The 16,742-nt window shown below is 51.6% G+C and overlaps 1 protein-coding gene and 1 long non-coding RNA gene across 19 annotated transcripts in view; one reads left to right on the top strand and one right to left on the bottom strand.

The window, feature by feature from the left end:
- LOC140613934 (uncharacterized) overlaps nt 1-4,930 on the bottom strand; it is a 31,477-nt gene extending 26,547 nt beyond the window's left edge. For 3 of the 12 annotated variants that reach the window (XR_012014859.1, XR_012014862.1, XR_012014867.1), the window contains exon 1: nt 3,690-4,591. This is a non-coding gene — a long non-coding RNA (uncharacterized lncRNA). The other 9 variants (XR_012014857.1, XR_012014864.1, XR_012014868.1 and 6 more) reach the window with 7 other exon arrangements.
- A 462-nt stretch (nt 4,931-5,392) lies between these two features.
- The window catches only part of PXYLP1 (2-phosphoxylose phosphatase 1), a 72,477-nt gene continuing 61,127 nt past the window's right edge, over nt 5,393-16,742 (top strand). Inside the window, exon 1 of one of the 7 annotated variants that reach the window (XM_072792479.1) lies at nt 5,393-5,480. Coding sequence is in view for 1 of the 7 variants with exons in the window: in XM_072792493.1 (XP_072648594.1) it covers nt 5,471-5,480 (10 nt within the window). In the remaining 6 variants the exon portion in view is untranslated. Of the gene's footprint in view, nt 5,481-5,839; nt 5,907-16,742 lie in introns of those variants that run through there. The other 6 variants (XM_072792493.1, XM_072792490.1, XM_072792484.1 and 3 more) reach the window with 6 other exon arrangements.

The following is a 16,742-nucleotide window of genomic DNA, read 5'->3' as shown; positions in this document are numbered from 1 at the left end:
GCTGACTGTTCTTAGTCCCCTGTTCTTTGGGCACAGAATTCTCCATTGGCAATGACTTTCTTTCCGCATTTTTTTTCTTAATTTGAGAGAGAGAGCATGCACTGCGGGGTGGGGGGATGGTGTGGGGAGGAGCAGAGGAGAAGAGAGAGGGAGAGGTACAGAATTTCCAGCTATGAGCACAGAACCTGACCTGAGGCTCCATCCCACAACCCTAAGATCATGACCCCAAGCTCTGAGCCAAAACCAAGAGTTGGTCAACTGACTGAGCCACCCAGGCACCCCTCTTTTGGCATTTTATTTATTATTTTTAAGATTTTATTTATTTATGTGAGACAGACAGAGAGCAGGAGCAGGGGGCAGGGAGAAAGAGAAGCAGGCTCCCCACTGAGCAGGGAGCCCGATGTGGGACTCGATTCCAGGATCCCAGGATCACGAGCGGAGGACAGACGCTCAACTCACTGAGCCACCCAGGTCCCCCTCTTTTGGCATTTCAAGGCTTTTTCCTAGCTTCCATCTTTTCTGTTTTGGGTCTTCACTGGAAGTCTGGGGTGTTACGTGGTCCCACCTCTCTCAGGAACACGAACCCCATGAGACCATAGAAAGCTTCACCAGGCTCCTTTCTCTTGTCCCCTGATTGGCTTCTAACTGAGAGGGAGGGACTCTTGGTCCATTCATCCATTCATCCTTTTTTTTTTTTTTTTTTTTTTTTTTTTGACAGAGAGGGAGAGCACAAGCAGGGGGAGGGGGTGACAGAGGGAAAAAGGAAGAAGCAGGCTCCCTGCTGAGCAGTGAGCCAGATGCGGGGCTCCACCCCAGGACCCCAGGATCATGACCTGAGCAGATGCTTAACCAAATGAGCCACCCAGGCGCCCCCATTCATCCAAGTTTTATGAAATATGTGCCAGACACTGGCAGATTAAATAGATTGCCAGAATCTTTGTTGTCCCTTTATGATTTCTAAATGACATTCATATGAGTTCATCTAGTGCTTGTTTGTTTCCTTTTTTTTCTTAGAAACATCTTTCAGTTGAGCTCAGCGTTTAGAAGACAAAAATGAGTATTTAGATCTATGATTCAACAAATTACTTCAGTTCTTTGTGATCTTTTTTGGCGCTAGGTCAGGTTCAGAGCCATCTCTTATTTTTAGTTAACGTGGTTATTTTGTGCTCTGTTCGTCCAGATTTGCCTTTCTAATTAAATTTCACCCAGATAGATGGTCAAATGGATTTGCCCTCCCTAGCTGCTCTCAGGAGGGGAAGGGGTTTATATAATAAGCCTGCGGCAGGGAGAAGGGATTGCAGCGGTAAAATGAATCATGCATACATAAATAATAGAGAACAGACCACCCTGAAGCTGAGAGGCTCTCACTGCATTTTTTTTTTTTAAATATGCAAGTGTTAGGGAGAGTACAACACTTTTGCAAGAACCTCTGAAATGACCTTTAGCCTTTTGTAAGATATTTATCTCCTGAGGCCCGGTGTTGTCAGCAGTGAGGTAGAAGCTTGCATCGGACAATCTCCTCTCTCGGTGGCCTAGTTTGATATTCTGTGCTAGAGTCATCGACAGAAATAAATTATGGATATTTTTTATTTCCGTGTTTATTTTTGCATCCTGTGTATTTTTCCAAGTTTCTACGGTGAACGGGCAGTCCTTTAATCATCAGAGAACTGAAACCTATGATAAATGGAATTTAAACATAATATTTGTAACCTAGATACAGTGGTGGGCACAAGGGAAGTATTTTGTATGGATGTATAATTCTGTTGGAAGGCAGGATTGCAGGCAGCAGACCTTTGGAACTTAGGACCCGGTGTAAATAAACCACCCACCCCCTCCTCTGGTATTGTTATCTTATCTCAGCTTCTGTCCTAGACTACTTGCCTTCCCCTGTAGTTAAGTTCCCTTAAGGGTGAGGTAGTAGCCCACTGTTTCTCTAAGGCTTCAGTGCAAGACAAAGGCGGCTGGACAAATATTTGTTCAATTTTTGCTTAATGAATTGAAACTGAACTAAAGATGGGCACCTGCTCCTGGCTGCTCTTGGTCTGGGCAGGGATTGCTTGTGTGAAATGGCAGCAAATGTCAGCAGAATATTCATTCAGCAAATGGCAGCTGCCTAGCAGAATATTCATAACTTGGGGGAGCCTGAGACTGTTTTTATAAGATGGATGGGTTCAGCTTTCACTGAATTTGGATAGTTTCCCTGTGGGCCAAGACATATGGGGAAAGGACAAAGGAACAGACTGGGAAAAAAAAGAGGGGTGGGGACCAAAGCTGTGAACCGATGGCATCACACATTTTCATCTCTACTCTGTTTTACACTCTTCACTGGGCATCACTTGCTCCTCTATCAGATAAATAACGACGGTTATTTTTTTTTAATTTTTATTTATTTATGATAGTCACACACAGAGAGAGAGAGAGAGAGAGAGGCAGAGACACAGGCAGAGGGAGAAGCAGGCTCCATGCACCGGGAGCCCGATGTGGGAATCGATCCAGGGTCTCCCGGATCCGGCCCTGGGCCAAAGGCAGGCGCCAAACCGCTGCGCCACCCAGGGATCCCTATAACGACGGTTATTTATCAGTTCCTATTCTGTGGGAACCAACGTGCCAGGCACTGTGCTATGGGTTTGTAGTACTCAGGACTTTTTGCTTGCAAGTGACAGAAAATCTAATTCTAACTTGTTGGGGGGATGTGGGGGATTTATTAGACAATGTAATTGAAAAAATCCAGGTCCTGGTTTCAGGCATGACAGAAAGCTGCCTCTCAATTCTGCTTCCCTCTCTGTCAGCTACAATCTCTGGTACAGCTTCCCCAGGTGCTGGCCAGATGACCACTGGCTGCTTTAAGCCGATGACATCCTGTCCCCTCAGCAACCACAAAGGAAAGAGGTTGAATGGGAATAATGGTCTTGAGATTATTTCCTCATATATTTTTTTCCCATAGGAATCTTTTCTTTTTCTTTCTTTACAGCCCTTCTTCCATAAAGCTCAGCCATGAGGTGTTGCTGTCCTAGAAGCAGGACAGCATGGGTACCACTCAGAACTAAAGTCCACAGGCAGGAGGAAGGGGATACCTCCTCCAGAATGGAAGGTGGCATGGAAGTCCTCAGGGAATGGGCAATGTGAGGAAAGAGACTGGAGGTGATGAGTCTAAGGAGAACATGATGCCCAAGTTCCCTGAGGGGCCTGAGGCCACCTTTGTGCCAAGTCTTGATCTAGGAAGAGGTATGGTATGACAACAGAAATCCTAGGGTGCCTGGGTGGCTGGCTCAGTGGTTGAGCATCTGCCTTTGGCTCAGGTCATGATCCTGGGTCTTGGGATTGAGTCCCGCAGCAGGCTCCCTGCCTATGTCTCTGCCTCTCTCTCTGTGTCTCCCATTATTAAATGAATAAAACCTTTAAAAAAAAAAACAAAAAGAAAGAAAGAAAAGAAAAAGAAATCCCAGCAGGTTAAGGAGAAAGATGAAAGCAGAGAGACCCTGTGCCTACTTCCTCTTTGGAACTCTGCCCCAGAATGCCATATGCCAAAGTGAAGTGGTGGTGCATCATATTTCACGGAAATGGCTCCCGATCACCATCAGGATCTGTCACCTTTGCCCCCCTGTGGCGGAGAAGGGATCCAGGAGCACCCACATATTCCCTGTGGGGGACAAGAAGGCAGCTGAGAGACGGAGAGGAAACCAACCTACCTCGAGGTCACGGTGGCTGGGAGAACAGGAGGGACAGGTGGCCCACTCCTGCTGATGAGAGCCAGGCCCAAGGCCTGGTGGGATGGTTGACAAAGAGAAGCTCTTTCTCTGCTGGACTTGTTGCTGTGAGGTTGTGAGCCTGGATCTGCTGGGGTCCCATGCAGAAGGAAGCAAAGCTGAGAGATGGCGACTCTCTGGATTCTTCAGTGTCTAGAACTAAATCCAGACCTGAGGCAGCAGTGCCTGGGCTTTTCATTTACATAAGCCAACCAATTCTTTTTGTCTATTTGTTTAAGGAAGTGGGAATTGCACTGTCTGTCATTCACAGCAGAATGTGCTCTTAATCCATGTGAGTGGAGGGAGACAAGCGCCAGCAAAGGAGCGGGTCGGGAATCAGTGTGAGGACAGTCAGCAGGAGGGGTGCTGGGTGGGATGGGTAGACTGAGAACCAGGTGAGTCGGGGGTGATGCTCCAGGCTCAGCGAAAAGATTTTTCTCATGAGAGATACGTGGCCCTGGCTTCATGAATGGAAGGGGTTGTGTGCCAGTCGGGGCAGGAAGGAGTCAGGATGGCAGGGGTGTCACAGGAATGAGGTGAGAAGGGCAGGCTAGCCGAGTGTGGAAGCAAACACCCAGTGGACCGTGAGCCTTCAGGGGGAGGAAGGCATCCTGGATGGGCTGGGGAGTGATGACACCACATGGGATAGATGGGGTTGGGAGTGGGAGCAGAAGGCTCTGGTGTGGGAAATTCTGAGCAGTTCTAAACAGAAAAGCAGAGAACGGGCAGAGACATGGATAGAATATCTGGGTGTGCTACAGTGTAGGAGCCATCAGTACACGGGGGAAGGGAGAGGCCAAACGAGGAGCTCCCCCAGAAAGGGCTTCTTGAAAGGGAAGAGGAGTGAAACACTCACAGTGTGTTTTGTTCAAGGCCAGCTGTGCTAGGACACGGGGGTCACAGGCACCAAAAGCCCGACAGGCATAGTTGGTGAGATCATCTCCCACAGAGAAAACACGTTGGTTCTTCCCACCAGCTGGAATCCAGCACTGGACAGAAATGAGCCAGCCGGGCTGGATCTCGTCGGGGTCAACCACACGCCTCGCGGGCGTCCCCGTTACGCGGCTCTGCTTCCAGCGCGGGGGGCACCGCGGCGGCGCGGCCCGGGCAGGGGGGCAGGGGCGAGGCCGGGGCTTGGCGGCCGCGACTGCCCCGGGCGCCTGCAGGTCTACGGTTGGCACACGCGGCCGGATGTGGTCGGTGCCGGAAGGGAGACGGGAGGAAGGCGGGGGGGGGGGGGGGGGGGCAGGAGTCGTGAGGGTTCGGGTGCACGGTCGGGGTCCCCCGGCGGCCGGGGCCTCCGGCACGCGCGCATCCCGGCCGCCGAGGACGCGGGGCGCAGGCCGGCCCGTGCGCGCGCGCAGCCCCCGAGGCCAAGTGCGGCTGCGGGAGGCGCGCGCTGCCCACGCGCCCGGGATGCCCGTGACCCGGCCTCGGCCCCCCCGCGCTCCGCGGGCCGGCTCGGGCTCCCGGGGCAGCGTCCTCTCCGCAAACCCTCCCGCGCCCTCCTCCGGGCGGGTCCGCCCCGCATCGCCGCCTCCGGGGCGGAGCTCGAGGGCGCCCGGCGGGGCGCGGGGCGCGGGGCGCGGGGCGGCGCGGGGCCGGCAGGGGGCGCTGCGGCTTGCCGGGCGGTCGGGGCGCGCCGCCCTCGCCTCCCCCCGCACCGGGCCGAGCGGGCGGCGGGCGCGCAGCGGCGGAGCGGGGCCCGGAGCCGGGCCGGGGCCATGGAGGAAGGTGAGTGGGAGGCGGAGGCTCGCGGCGGGCAGGCGGGGGTGATCGAGCCCCGGGGGGTCCCGCGGACGCGCGGAGCCCGGGGCGCGCGGGCAGGGTCTCCGGTGGGAGAGTAGCGCGGGGGGCGGGGCGGGCTCCGAACCCCGCAGCCGCGTCCCCCCCTGCACTCCCGCTCCCGCCGCAAACCCCAGCGCCCGACTCGCGCCTTCTCGCCCAGGCCCCCCCCGCCCCGCCGACTCCGCGCAGCCCCGCGTCTCCGAGCCTCTGCACCCCCGTCACCATCGCGACGACCCGGGAGCCCTCGCCCCCCCGCCCCCCGGCGGCTCCAGCCCCCGCCCCGCCCCCGCCCGCCCCGCCGGCCCCGCGCGCTCCTGCGCCTCCTTCCAGCCCGAGCTCCCGCTCCCGGGATCCCCGACCCGCGGCCTCCAGGTGAGAGGGCGGCGGCCTCCTGGCGGCCTCTGGGGGGCGGCCCCGCCGCCCGCGCCCCGCGCCGCAGGGAGTAGGGAGTCCGGGGACCCCGCGCGGGCTGCGGTGCCGGGTGCCGGGGGGGGGGGGACCCCGCGGGGCTCAGCCTCCCCCCCCCGCGGCGTTGCTTCTGCTCGTCGGTCGCGGTCTCCTCTTTGTCACACGCACAGACACGGAGTTGGCCTCGAGCAGGTGGCTCTCCTTGTGGCAGCAGCGGTCTTTCAGGTTGTACCTGTGGCTGCTTAGAGGACGAGCGGTGCGGGCGGTCGCGGAGCCATGTTTCCCGCGTCGCTGCGCTGCTCGCGGCCCCTCCCCGCGGCGGCCGGGCCTTCCTGGGCACGCGAGGGGGCTTTCTCCGCAGGCTTTCAAAAAGTGGAATCGGGGGATGTGCGGGCTTCGATCGGCACGCGTGGGGAGGCGTGGGGTGGACGGCCGGCGGGGCCCGGAAGGGCTTCGCAACTTGGGGACATTGGTCGCTTTTTGCAGAGCTTTTTGCACCCCCCGCCCCCCCCCCCCCGGGTGACCCCGAGTGCAGAGCCGACCCTGCCCGGCCCAGCCTTGTAAACGTGACCTGACTGCAAACGGGGAGCTGGGCAGCTGCTCCTCCTCGGAGGTGCTGGTGCTCGGTGGACATCTGTGGGAAGAGAGGTTAAAGCAGATGGTTTGAGAAGCCTCGGGTTCCCCAGAGGGAGGTGGAGATGTATGGGTCGCGGCCTGAAAGCCAGCGCCTGATCTGCCCCGGCCCTTCTCCTGGCTTCCATTAAGTCTTGGCTTAAATTAATTGCCTGTTTCAGAGAAAGGACGCGTGGGGGATTCTTGGCTTCCAGGATTAACTCCTGGCCAGCCCGCCCTGCTGATGCCCCGGAGGCTGCTGCGGTGGGGCACCCGGGCCGGGATGGGCCCCTTGGCCTCTCGCAGCCCAGCACTCGGAGCGTCTGTGAAGCTGCAGGATCAGTGACTTTTTTGTTCCTATTGATTAGCCCGAATAGGAATCGGCTCAGTATTCTTTCAGCGTTGAAGAGTGAATTAATAAGTCATTAGCCCAAGGTCGTCCAGGGGCACAGTGGGCTCCCTCTGAGTGCCCAGAGACTGCTGCGGGCATCTGCTCTGTCCTCATGGTACTGCTGGGTGGTGAGTTGTTGACTGCCCGCCGCCCCACTGGCCAGGAGTGCCTTCAGGCTGGAGCCGTCTCTGTCAGCACCCAGCCTGGCACCCTTTAAGTGATAAGTACTAGTGTTGAGGGAAAAAATGGATCCCCCTCTTGAATCTAGTCCAAGTCCATGACTTACATTTTTTTCCATTGTGCTGCTCTGTTTTCAAAACATTATCCTTGAATTGATCGATTGTTTTTAAAGTACGGAATGTCACTGGAGACAAACTCTTTTTTTATTTTTATTTTTATTTATTTATTCATTTATTTTGAGAGAGAGAGAGGAAGGGAGAGAAACTCATTTTCATGCCTATTTGGGGCAGAGAGCTCAGTTAATGGGTCAGGCTCTGGTAGGTGTGTCTCTAACCTCGTTGAGAACTCCATGAAGGAAATGAATTGTCCTTATCCTAGAATTGGGGTGAGGAAGTGGGGGGCACTCTGGTGACCTAAGGCTGTTTGCTGAGTGAATGAGGCCTGCAGAGCTTGACCTATAAGACCCTCTGAGCTGTGGCCTAAGCCACACCCCCTCAAGGCATCCCTCATCCCTGTCTGTGATGGGAGGAAGCACTCAGGGAGACCAGGTGTCACTTGCAGAGCCCTGCCAGTTGCTTCAGATTGCACCATCCTCAGTCCAGTGGTTGCTGTCCACTCCAGAGAACTTTCCCATGGAGAACTGAGAGTACCACTTCTCATTGCTGGCAATATGGTTTGCAGCTCTGGGGGTTTGGGGGGGAGGGGAGATGCTGGTGTTCTACGATGACGTTTCTGTATGTCAGAGGTGGTTGTGACCCACTGACACATTGAGCAAAGTCCAGCTTTTCAGCCTCTGTCAAAGGCCAGCCCAGGGGAGTGCAACCAGAGGCTGACGGAGTGGGAGTGCCTCATGCCATCTATTGTTGGGAATCCAGGAAGGGCTGGCGTTCAGAGTGTTCCTTGGATGTGAGAACCTGTACTGCCCACAGGTTTGGGGTTGTCAAGGGCTTATCTTTCTTACCCAGACTGTCTCTGTCTCTGGGTCTGGCTCTTACCCAGAATTCCCACTGCTGGTGAAAATCTGTTTTCTAGAAGAGGCTTAATTAATGCCTGCAGTTTGTGAGTGAGACAGAGAGGGAGAGGGTGAAGAGGGTGGTGGTGCCTGCTATCCCAAGGTGGGTAGGGAAAAGGATGGGAGGCTATCAAGGGTCCTGGAAAAACAGAAGGGTCAAGGCTTTTGGTTGGTGGATAAGGACAGGTGCGCACATTCTGGTAGACGAGTGACCATCAGGAGCAGAGTCACTGAGATGGGAAGAATAGCCGCCACAGTAATCTGAAATATGGTTTGCTGGGCCCACTGTTCTGGTTTCTAGAAGGCGCTGGCCTTAGCAAAGTGGGAGAGCCCAGGTTTTGAAGGGAGGGTTGTGCCCCTTTGGAAATGGCTTGAGTGGTGTTGGTCTGGGGTTTGGCTCTGGGGAGTCACCTCATACCTGAGATGCTGAGTGGGGAGCAGAGAGGAGTGGAAAAGGATAAACAGCTGGCAGGGTCTGTGCACCCTTATATGGGGGGTGAAGAAGAGGTGACAGCTGCCTTCTGATAGGATGGTGCCTTTTGACAGAAGCAGCCTTCCAGGGTCCTTTCTTGAACTTGCTGGGTAGCCTGACAGATGGATTAAGGCCTGCTGAAGACCCTCAGCCTTGCAGATCCTGCCAGGCAGCCACGAGGAGGCACCTGTGGACCAGGAATGACTCACAGAGTGCCCTGAGTTCAGAAGGCAGGAGGGTCAGGATTATCTAACTGAGCCACAGACTCCAGCCTGCTCGCCTCCACCCCCAGAACCGGGAGGCTGCTCTGAGCATTATTGGGCCTTGGCTGGGGAGACTCCTGGCTTTTGGAAAGGAATGGTTCAGTCGGTAATGAAGAGAGGAGCATGGAGGGAAGAGACATGATTAAAAAGATAAAATGATTGAAAAATGAACTTGGAGGAGCCTGGTGGAGTCATTCCTGCATCCAGGAGGCAGCCTTTCCCACATGCTCTTGGCTGGCTCATCCATGTACGCTCCCTCCTCCACCCTGTGCCCGGTCTCTTCCTCCTGCACGACACACAGCACTGGAACTGCCTCTGTGCTGGGGTGGAAAGAGAATTTGGGGAACTCAAATAACAGTAGGAACTTAAAAATTCTATTTGCCCAGTCACTTCCCCAACTTATACATTCATGTTTGCATGTTAGGGGGCATCCTTGGTCATGTGCTTACCACTCTGTGCCTCTGTGTATAACTGACTTCCTTAGAGAGAGCCGGAATCAAGAGCGTGGAAACCAGAGCTTTAAAAAACAAACTAAAAAAAATAAAATAAAATAAATAAAATTAAAAAAAAATAAACTAAGATGAGCATTATTGCACCTGGTTTTGACACCCCCCCACACACACTCCCTTCCTCTCTGCTCATTTGTGGTTAGAGTCATAATTTACACCGAATTTACAAATAGTTTGAATACTATCCATCCTACCCCTCAATTAGAAGGAGACATGTGTCTTTCCAACTAGCAAAACCACAATTTACTTTCCTAGACCTCCCTCATTCTTGGATCCAATACCAAACATTAGGCCTTCAGAGATACAGCCGTATCATTTTGAGCTTTTAAATTATAAAAGAAAATGAAGCTCTTGCTTGCTAATTTTGTCATCTAATATAGGAAAATCTGAAGTTAGAATAAAGCATTTACCGCCTTGTTAACTCTTTTATGCTTCTCAAATGAAAGAAGCAGTTGGATTAAGGTGGAGGAATGTTATTATAGTAGAGATGTCTGGAAGCTCAAAAATAATAATGGAGGGACACCATCTTATAAAAATAAGTTACTGACTTTTAAACTTCGTTATTAAAATGTGCAGAGAGGGATCCCTGGGTGGCGCAGCGGTTTAGCACCTGCCTTTGGCCCAGGGCGTGATCCTGGAGACCCGGGATCGAATCCCACATCGGGCTCCCGGTGCATGGAGCCTGCTCCCCCCTCTGCCTGTGTCTCTGCCTCTCTTTGTGTGACTATCATAAAAAATAATAATAATAATAATAAAATAAAATAAAATGTGCAGAGATATAAATAGGAACCTCCATAGAAGTATAGACAAGTATGGAATTCTGGTGAGTATAGAAATTTTAATCAGTCATTTTGTTAAAATATACTAATGTGATGAAACATTATGCTTATGCAGTACCTTACCATATAAATGGGCGACTGAGTCCATGATCTCCTTCAATCCTTCCAGCAAGTCTGTGGTCTTAGAGATGGGAACAGGGGACCACCGAGAGTTTCAGAGGCTCAACTTTTGAGCAGGGAAATACTATGTAAACCTAGATATTCCTGCTGCAGTTGCTTGATAACCAAATGTGGCTACATAGTTATTTGAAAATTATAGGTAGTCTCCTGCTTAGGGGGTAAAAGTAGGCTTTCTTTAAAATGTTCTACAGGTCAAAGAGACAAAAACAATGTATGATTAGCACCACCAGAAACTTCCTGGAAGGATTTCTCAGGGTTTGTGGATTTCAGAGGTTCTCTCTAGTGATGACTTCCTAATACTGGAGTACCTGAGTCTGTATATTCACACTAGTGCAGGAGTGGAGAGTGTAGACTCTTCACTCTGAAGCCAGGCTAGCTTTGAATCCTGGATCTGCCATTACTGGCTCTGTACACTTGGGCAAGTTATTTAAGCTCTCTGTGCCTCGGTTTCTTCATTTGTAAAATTGAGACGATGATGATGAAAATTGAGAGGCTAGTGTTGTAAGGCTGAAGTGAGATATCTTGATGAGGACTTAGAACGGTGCTTAGCACACGGTCGGCTTTAAAAATATTCGTTGTTGTTACAATTCCTTAAAAATCTGTTTATGGTGCCAGCCAGCTGCACTGAGTTGATGGATATAGGAGAATGGACAAGACACACCTAGTTTCTGTCCCCCTGGAACAGAGGACACTATATTCAAGTTCACAGTGAAGGACATGAAGGGTAGTACAGGCATTTCCCAGGCATTCACCTGGCTCTTGGCCACGTACTGTGGTCATGAGAGCCTAGGGCAGGCCTATAAAGGGTTGACTATGGCAGGTGGGGGAGCTGATGATCTTCAGCAGGTACACACTGGTGTAACTTGGCCTTGCCAGCTGTTCAAGGTAGGCACGCAGTTGATTGGCCTATGTCTGACACATGCTGGTTGTTAATCTTTTCACTATAACTCTTGGCCTCAGGTTGGTAGTGGGAAGTGTGATAAGAGACCATAAACTCAGTATTTACTCACCTGATTTGCCAGCACTGTTCTTGGTCCTGGTGGACAGCCTACTGCCTTGGCCATGGCTCTGGACTAGTCTTTCAGCAGCCCTAGAAGCCTGCAATACCATGAGGGACCTGGTTCTGAGTGAGGAATGGCACAGCTGTTCCTCAGGGTGGGTAGGGGACTTGCCAGAGGCAGGCGGCCAGACGATTATGCTTCTCCTGTCTGCCATAGCCAGAACCGTGAAGATCTCTGGGAAACTGTGTTGATAGGCTTGTTTTTTTTTGTTGTTGTTGCTTAAGTTTTTATTTATTTGAGAGAGAGAGAGAGAGAGAGAACAAGAGCACAGAAGAAGGGGGAGGGGCAGAAGGGGAGAGAGAGGCAGAAGCAGACTCCCTACTGAGCATAGAGCCTGATATGGGGCTTGATCCCAGGACCCTGAGATCATGACCTGAGCTGAAGTCAGATGCTTAACCAGCTGAGCCACCCAGGTGCCCCAGTAGGCTTTGGGTTTAATAACTGGTTCTGGAGAAGAGAGGTCCCTCACTTGCTCTGTGTGTCTTACAAAGAAACTCCCACTGGAAGCCTGCCCGACTAGCCCCAGCCATCAGGGCCTGGCAAGGTGCTCTAGCCGTGGGCCGTGGATTAGAGAGCCTGGGATTGCCGCCTAAGGAACGTGAGCCCCTCTGCCTGGTGCGAGTGTGATTGGTACACCCTTGGCTCTGCACTGGAGCTCTTATGTGAATAAGTTGGCAGTCAGACTGGAAACCTGACAGCTCTCTTAATGAGGAGCCTGCTTATTTTTATTCATTTTTAAACTACTGGAATTTGAAGTAAATGAGGTTTTGTCATGTTATTATTTTTTTAATACTTGCCCCATGCTTGGAAAATAAAAACAGAGCAAATAATGTCATTCATTTTTGAAAACCATTTGTTTGTATGTTGGCAGAACTGAGTTAAACAGAGTGCTCTGACTTTTCTGGTCTTGGTAGCCTCTTGATTTCCCAGATGGGGTCATCTTTTGTCGCCAATTTGTCTGTCTCCATCACAATTCCTAATGGAAACGCAGACCCAGAAATCAGAGCCTGGACATTTATGGTTGAAGGTCATGGCATAGACAGTTGATTTTATTTTGGCTCTTGTCTTCGAGGTGAAAAATGACCATGTCTTTTTCGAGAAAGAAGGTGTATTTGAGGAGATGACTAACATTCAGCAGGCAGGAGGATGTCGGCAAGGCTGCCTGGTTCATCTAATTTACAGCATTTCTGTGTTAGTGGCATATGATCTTTTATTTCCTCCTCTGTTGCATCTTGCTCTAAGGACTGCTTATTTGGGCAGCCTGGGTGGCTCAGCGGTTTAGTACCACCTTCAGCCCAGGGTGTGATCCTGGAGACCCGGGATCGAGTCCCACGTCGGGCTCCCTGCATGGAGCCTGCTTCTCCTTTTGCCTGTATTTCTGCCTCTCTCTCTCTCTCTCATGAATAAATAAATAAAATCTTAAAAAAAAAAAAAGACTGCTGATTATCTTAGAACAGCTGCATTAATTGATGCAACATATAGTAACAACTCCACATACAGTAAATAATTGCAGTTGGCCTGGTTGAGCATAGTGTGTTCTTCTTACTTGCTTTTTAGCTTGGGGAGTGTTTTCTCTGTGTGCTGAATGCCAGAAAGGGAGTTGGGAACTTGTTGCCCCAATGCCTGCCTGCCACTCAACACTCACACTCCCCTGGGACACTGTGTGCCCTGACGGCATCTGCTCCCACTGTGTGCGGGTTGTCTGCTTGTGGACCTGTCTCCCCAGCTTGCTAGGGAGCTCCTGGAGGCCAGGGGCCACATCCAGCCTGTCTCTGACTCTTCCGCCCTTAGCACAGGGACTGGCATGAAATAGGCCTCAGTAAAGGCTGGGTGAATGAATGAATGGGTGGTTGCAAAGCAATCAGGTTTGCTTTTGATTGCAAGTAACAGAAATCCCTGCTTTAGTGGCTAAAGCAAATAATGGCTTATTTTTCTCCTATAACATGATGTCCAAAGGTAGGTGGTTGCTAGTTTTAGTTTCAACAGCTGTCTGTCTGGACCGATGCTTCCATTGTTTTCTTGGCCTGTCCTTCACAGTGGCAAGATGATTGTGGCAGAAAGCAGGTACCAACAGCATCAATACCTTTTATCAGGAAAGCAGACATTTTCCCCAAAACCCCTAGCAGACTTCCCCTGACTGTTCATGTGTCATATGACCACTCTCAGTTTAAAGGGTCATGTGAGTGTTTAGCAGGGCACATTGCTGCCAAGAATCGTTAGGTGGGCGCACTGCTAAACAAACAACCCAGATATGCTTAAAGACCCAAATAAGGTAGTGTCTACTTTTTGGTCACACAAAATCCAAAATGGCGATTCCTAATCTGTGGGGAATACACCTCCAAGAGGTGATTAAGGGACCCAGACTCTTAAGACTGCCATGCTTGTTTTACATCAATCAGAAGAGGAAGGAGCATGGAGGATGGTGTGTGGGAGAATTTTGGGGCCAGGCTTGGAGGTGGTGACTTAATTCCACTGACATTCCACTGGTGGGGGCTCAGACACACGGCCACACCTCCTGCAAGAGAGGCTGGAGCACGTGATCCGGTGCCTAGGAGGAAGAGGAGTTGGGTTTCATAATTAGCCAGCAATCTCTGCCACACCGCGCCCCCCATCAGAATTCTCTTAGCAAGGAAGAAGGAATGAATAATGAGGGACAACTCGGGGTGTCTGTCTTACAAGGAAATATTGTGTTAAGAAGGCTCTGGCCTTGTCTTAAATCCTGGATTATCTGTCTTAAATCCCTGCTTCTTTTCCTACGTTTGGGGACTAGGCCGGCAGGACAGTAGCAGGTCCTTATGATCCCTGTTTCTTGACCCAGGACACATTCTTAACAGCTTTATGGGAATGAGTCATCACTGATCCCCCTCAGCCATTGAAGATTACCCCAGGAGAAACGACCTTCGGCACCCCTAGGCCAGAGGAGCTCCAAGCCCATGACCACTCCTTGCCTGTGAGCCTTTAAGTGCCTCCACTCATCTAGCCTTCCAGTTTTCCTTCCCCTTCAGCCTGCACCCAGCCCACATCCGGAAAGGAGAGGATGCAGCAAAGAGTGACCTCTGCCTCCCACTTCAATGATTTGAGAAATATTTCCCCAACCACTTCCTGCTATTTTTTTCTCAGTAAGCATTGACAATGATCCATTGATCTGCTGGGTTTTAGTGTTCTTGTTCAGTTTGTTGTAGGCTTCAATGACAGGTGCTTCCCCATCCACAGCATCTTTCTTGATGCCCTCCCTCCCTCTATCCCTCCCATTCTTCCTACACACCCCTACGGAGCACCTGCTGGTACTCAGCCCTGCATCCATCTAGTGCGGGGCGGGGGGGGGGGGGGGGGGGGGTGTTGGGGGGGGGGTTGTTAGCTAGGGAAGGAAGCTGACCCAAGCCTGTGCATTGATGAGTCTTATGGGAAGGCTATGGTTGCCCCATGTTGGGAGGGCCTCACCTAGCATTGGGGTCAGGGAAAGCTTCCAGGAGGAGCTGGCTTTTGAGCTGCATTTAAGGATGAGCATGAGTTGGGGCACTGGTGACTCAGTGGTTGAGCATCTATCTGCCTTTGGCTTTGGTGGTGATCCCGGGGTCCTGGGATCAAGTCCCGCATTGGGCTCCCTGTGGGGAGCCTGCTTCTCCCTCTGCCTATTGTCTCTGCCTCTCTGTGTCTCTCATGAATAAAATAAAATCTTTTTTTTTTTTTTTTTAAAAGATGAGCAGGAGTTAACCAGGTCAAGAAGGCACCTGGACCAAGAGAGTGAAAGGGCTTCAGACATTGAGTTATGAGAGGGGTCGTGTGGGGTTTCAGGAGGAATGGTGCGTAAGTCCAGTGTGCCAGTCCTGGGGTGGGGTAGCGTGGACATTCACTCATTTAACACAGTGGTAAACAAAGCAGATAGGGCCCTATCATCCCCACGAGTCTGGGCTGTAAAGGGGAATGAAACTACAGGAGAGGGTGGGCAGGAATCGGAGGAAGGCTTGGCTGCTGACCCAGCCTCTGCCCTGAAGGGTTTGCTGTTGGAGATCCAGTAGGATATGGGCCTGTTACTTGTGCCATCACCTCTCCTGCCCTGTCCCTGTTTCCGATTCTTGTCTGGTTCTTTGCCCGGGCATTACTCAAGCTATAAAAATAGAGGCTGGCACCAGAACACCAGCCTGGAGTCGGTGAGGAAAGTTGAAACTGTCATTACATATCAAGCTATGTGGCAGCTAGATTTTTGTTGAAGGACTTTCTTGGAGCCCCAAGGATGAGATTCTAAAGTTGGTTTACAATTTTTTCCCCTCTCCTTTCAACTCATACCAATACTTCTGGCCACTTGGCTCAGAATTTGGCCCGACTGTGCCTATTCCCCACCCCGTGAGCACATTGAAATCCACTAAGTGAGATTTGGCCTTGCCACCGGCTGGCCTCTCGGGAGAGGCTGGGTCACCTCTCTGGGCCCCTTTCATGCTGCTACACAGTCGTTGAGGGTCTTAGCATCCAGGCGAGAAGGATGAAAGCGCTGCCTGAGAAGGGACCTGCTCTCACAGCCCACAGGTTTGCTCAAGTCCCCCAGGAAATGAGGGCTGTGCCAGGTTTAGCAGAGCAGTCCGCTGCCATCATGGGGAAGAATAGCCCCAGGGTGGTTTCCTTCTTTCTCCTTACCCAGTCCTGTGTATTAAGGTGGAATTGACGGTGCTGGGGGGTAGGGTGCAGAGAGGAACCTTCATGCTAGTCTGAGCTCAGGGCTGAATGTATGGCACTTTGTTTCCAGGTAAGGAAATTTCTATCCATAGAAGGAAACTTAGACCAGTTCCTTGTTGTTTAGCAGGTGCCTTCTCGGTGCTAAGGGCTGTAGGAAATGTGCATAATGACAAAATAAGAAAAGGAGGATCCTTACAACCTGTGATAAGTTTTGTAATAAGAAACAGATTTGTTGGTCCTTGTTTCTGGCACAGACCCCCTAGAACCTCTGGAATTTCCTGTGATGGGACCAATAAAGATGTCTTTTGTTATGTTAATGAAGTGAAGCTTTTGAAAGCCCCCAGGTAACCTAAGGATGGGGGCTGGTTGCCATGAGAACCATCCAAGCGTTTAGAAGGTTAGAACTCTCAGTCGCGGCCCCAGACCTCCAGGGAGGGGAGAGGGGTTGGAGGTTGAATCAGTTGTCAATGGCCCAAGGATTTCAAGTCATGCTTCTGTAATGAAGCCTCCGTAGAAACACAAAAAGGATGGGTTCTAAGAGTTTCCAAGGCAAACACGTGGTGATGCGGGAGACTGGCACCCTGGGAGAAGACATGAAAGCTACGTGACCTTTCCCACACACATGCCTTGCCCCTTGCACCTCTTCCATCTGGCTATTCCTGAGTTCCAA

This window comes from Canis lupus, chromosome 22 (assembly GCF_048164855.1).
Source record: "Canis lupus baileyi chromosome 22, mCanLup2.hap1, whole genome shotgun sequence".
NCBI lineage: Eukaryota > Metazoa > Chordata > Mammalia > Carnivora > Canidae > Canis > Canis lupus.
The sequence above is the reverse complement of the archived record's forward strand: the minus strand, read 5'-3'. Positions and strand labels throughout refer to the sequence as shown.